Here is a 4618-nt window from a genome sequence, read left to right on the forward strand (position 1 = left end):
CCCCCCCCCATAAATCTATACAATATTTCAATGCACCTGATTAACTCCTGTCCTTTTGATGCATCCACCACATTCCAAAGCAGTGCTTTTCAGATCCTGACTGCTCACTTTGTGGAAGTTTTTTTTCCTCTCTTCACATGTGCTTCTTTTGTAAATTACTTTAAATTTTTGCCCTTTCTTCCTTGATCTCTTTACAGATGGCAACAGTTCTCACTGCCTCTGTCCAAATCCCTTCTGATTTTTTTTTTTGAAAACTTCTATCAAATCTCATCTTGGCCTTCTCCTCTTCAAGGAAAATATTCCCAATTTCTCCAGTCTATTTTCCAAACTGAGGTCTTTCAACCCCAGAAACATCCTTCAAAATCTCTTCTGTTTGTACTCTTTCTGAAGTGTGGCACCCAGAACTGTACGCAGTCTTTTTTTTTTTTGTAAGGCTGGGGATGCACTTACAGGATCTAAATTTCTGGATTGCTTGCAAGAGATACTGTCTGCTTTTAAGGAGTGGTTTTTGTGTTAATACTCTGCTGATTTTAGTTTATTCACTACTTGTTGGTAATGAAAACCTCCAAGATTTTTAAATTGATAAAATGCTTGCTTGTAGTTTGCTCTGCACCTTTTCAGATTAGAGGTAACTGGGCAAAAATTTATAGAATGTCTGAAGTTCGCGTTTGATGGAAGACTTGCGGCAGACTTCTGTTATATAACCATGGCACTTTGTTTCAGGAATTGCTGATGTTCCCATTTCAACCATGTTCAGCAGCATACCAGAAAAAGGGAAGAATTATTTCAAAATAACGGATAAAAGGACACCTGGGCCAAATACACCAGGCCCTTAACTTTGTAGTCCAAGGACATTCTGTAAATACTTGTATGTTTCCTATGGAAAACTCTGGCCTCATCTATTCTGTAATGAAGCTTTAAATTTACCCATGTCTGTTGACAAATTTTTTTGCACAATGTGAATGTGGCATTGTTAATGTTACTTCCTGAAATTAATCTTCACTTTATCAGAAGCTATTCATGTATTCTTGTCTTTTCAAAGTTTAAAAATGTATATCCTTTTGACATAATGCCTCTTGCAAGAATAGGAAATTTATATATTTGAAAGTCATTTTGTTTTATGCTTTTTGGGTTCCCCATGTACAGGAATGGGGAAATTGAGCAGGACCGTGATACCCCTTTCAGTGTTAGATTTGGTAATGCCAATCATAGATCCACAAGTGCATAACAGCATCAGTCTAGATGTGTGAAAGAATTTGGCAACCTTTAGAACTATGACCGTTCAACGTGCTAAATAGGTGGTTAACAACTTTGATTAAACAAACTCCCCCCTCCCCGCCCCATGATGTCTTTCCGCCCAGCTACACCCTACAGCCCACTCCAAGTTCATGTTCTTGCTATAACGTGAATTGTTACAAGTCGTTTTGAGTGTGTTTTTGTGTGGGAGCTGCCTATAGACTAAAACACTGCTATGTCATGCAATTTTGGTTTGCAAGTGATGATATGGTTGTGCCATTACACTTTTCAGAAAGTTGGTACATTACGCCATGAAAATTTCCCTTTCAGATGCTGGCTTCAAATAAATATTTCTGTAGCATCTGGGCTTGCATCTTTTTAAAAAAAAAATGCAAAAGGTGTTTTAATTTAGATATTTAACTAATTACTTCATTAAAACTGCTATGTTTGTACTTTTGGAAAATGTTCTTCCCTTCCCGAAGCTACTGAAATTTGTTTCTATTTTGCTGCTTCTACTGTTTGTCTTCATGATTACTAAAAGATTACTTAATCAATAAGAGAATGACAAACTGATTTCTATCTCAAACATCCCTTCTATACTGCAACATGTGGAAATTTCAAGTGGTGATAATGTGCCAACCAGCATAACTGGACAATGTTCCACTCTAAATTTTGGGATAGCCAATTAAAGCTTCATTACATTGAATTTGACTTTATTTTAAGCCCAGGTTAGTGGGTTAGATGTGAAAATGGTTCAATGTGGGTCTTCCAATTGCATACTGTCAGGATTCCTGTATTTACATAGGTTGTAATCTAATGTTTAGTAAATCTCTTTCAAATCTGCACCTGGAAGAATGGAGCAGCCACTAGGTTTAAGAACATGCTGAATATGCTCTTGCAATATTTGGTTGTAGATCTTTTGAAACAAAATCCACTTATTCCTTAATTGGCAAGAAAACCAGTTTCCCAGAAGTGAATCTTTTTTTTAACCATATACCACGTTTAAGTCAGAATGTTAAGTGAGCTTTTGGTTAAATCCCTACTTTGAGTATCATTTAGAATTAACTTAATGTAAGTCAAATTTCACTCCCATTTGCCAAGTTGTATTTCATGCAAATAATAATTCTCCTTTTTGCCACGGAAATAATGAGAATTTAGCAGCTTGCTCTATCAAGACTATACCTCCAACGAAAGGTGCAATCAACATTATGCTGCTGGAAGGGTCATTCCCCTTTCCTTTCCTTTCCTTTCTAAGGAACGCATGTGAATAAAGTTTCATTTTGGGGAGAGCCAAGAGTGAGATGATAAAGTGGTACACCTCCACTTCCATTTTTAACCCAGGCTTTGCTTAAAATGTCTTGGTGAGGAAACATAAGTGTTTTTGTTTTATTTATATTCACTTGTACTTATCCCATAAAGCTTATCATTTCCACTTGTTTATCCGAGATCTTGCATTGGGCTTAGTCTTTTGTGTCTAGTTAAAAATAACTCATTACAACATAATGACTAAAAGCTTCTGGATCTGCACATCCAATGAATGGCATTTAAGTTTGTAGTTTTCCAGTTGTCTTCCTTGAAGAAATCCCTCCAACTGAAACGACGTGGTGAGCTCTTGCAATGTGTGACCTCGGGTCAACGTGGAGCAATGCAGATAGTTGGAGTTTATGAACATTTGTTCTGTGGCCAGTCATTTGAAGTCCATGTATTTTTGTATGAATCAGCAGTGAACATCCAGCTATTCAGTTTTGAAATATAACAGCTGAGCCTGACAGTCCACACATTGCTATCTGAATATCAGTGATAAAAAATCTTAACCAGTTTTCCTTTTCAGATTTTTGGGAATGGAAGCTAATTGTATTATCCTAACTCAAATTACAACTTTGCACAGACTAGGGAATTGCACCCAGCTTTAAAGGTCCATGTGTCTCAATTACTTGATTTATAAACCTGATTTTTGATAAGCTCCTGATGAAGGTCTAACTAGACAAATATTACAACAACTCATCATTAAAGCTTTTCTACATGCAGTGCAAATGAAATTTCAGTATAACTAATAGTTGGTGGGGATGAATTGGTCCAGTCTTGTTGCAATATTAGGAATCCAGCCCTGACTGTTCTTTAAACTATTGTTGGAAAACTATTGACATTCATTTGCACAACATAAAGTTGTTTAATAGTTTTATTTATGTAAATGTAATAAATTTTTGTAGTTACTTGGAGCTTTACTTTGTTTTGGTGTTCAAATTTAAAGATCGAGTGCTTGTAATCTTTTTCTATGTTTATAGAATGTGCATGCTTGCCTTACCGGCAAACCTAGCATATGTTGCTAATAATAACTGCCATTGAATTTGATGGGTGGTAAGCTGCTAGTGATTTACATGCAACTTATCTAAGAATGCACGCTCTGTATTTTTACAGCATAATCCAAACTTGCTATATCTACATAAAATTGACTTCCTTGCAAATAAGGCTGAAGTTGTACCACACATTTAGTGCTTAAACCAAATATGTTGTGACAGATGGTATATCTCAGTACCATAAGGAGACGAGATACTTGAAGTATGAAAATGCACTTGGATGCTGGCAGTGACGATGGATTGGAGCCAGGCTATAATTGTTCTGAGGAAGGGTCACTGGACCTGAAACTTTAACTCTGATTTCGCTTCACAGATGCTGCCATACCTGCTGAGCTTTTCCAGCAATTTGTTTTTGTTTAGAATTGATTTCTCCCTGTTTTTAAGAAGGGTACTTGTAACTCCAGATACAGAAGTCTCGCTTCAATTCAGTTGCTTGGGCTGGGCCACTTGCTGGTTAATACCCAGAACGTAGACAAATTCAAAACTGATTGCAAACATAAGAAAAGAAAATCTTGAAAGAAGTTGTGAATTAAGTTTTTAAATACCTCTAATTAATGCATTCACAAATTAAGTACCAACAATGCTAATATGGTCAACTAAGTTATGTGATCTTCAAATGTACTAAATGGTTGCCATTACCTCCAATGCAAACTTTTTTTATTCCTAAAATCCTAACTAAAATTGATTTGCAATACATGATTTATGTAAACCTTAGGGACCATTCACAGAGTTTGGTGAAATTTCAACAGAGCATGAATGATTTGGTGTTTAGCAACGATAGAATCAACGATTAGAATGTGGTACTCAATCCTACATAGTGTATTTGAGGTAGGTAGTACAGATGCCTCCCCTTTCAGGCTGGATGAGTAATTGAGGAATGAGAGGTTCTGCTAATAGGATCTGATGATGAGTGGAGGAGAGATGAAGGCGTGGGGCACAAACCCAGCCCGTTCAGCTGAATGACCTGCTTCAGTCCTGTACTCTAGTTAAATTTCATGGCTTTTGCATGAAATGCATATGATATC

At 36.6% G+C, this 4618-nt stretch overlaps 1 protein-coding gene across 1 annotated transcript in view; it reads left to right on the forward strand.

The window, feature by feature from the left end:
• Window positions 1-3588, forward strand: part of cenpn (centromere protein N) — an 18287-nt gene extending 14699 nt beyond the window's left edge. The window contains exon 11 of the mRNA XM_048606018.1: window positions 724-3588. Coding sequence (XP_048461975.1) covers window positions 724-836 — 113 coding nt within the window. The 3' untranslated portion in view covers window positions 837-3588. The remainder of the gene's footprint in view (window positions 1-723) is intronic.
• Window positions 3589-4618: the final 1030 nt, after the last annotated feature.

This window comes from Rhincodon typus, chromosome 15 (assembly GCF_021869965.1).
Source record: "Rhincodon typus isolate 14 chromosome 15, sRhiTyp1.1, whole genome shotgun sequence".
Lineage (NCBI taxonomy): Eukaryota > Metazoa > Chordata > Chondrichthyes > Orectolobiformes > Rhincodontidae > Rhincodon > Rhincodon typus.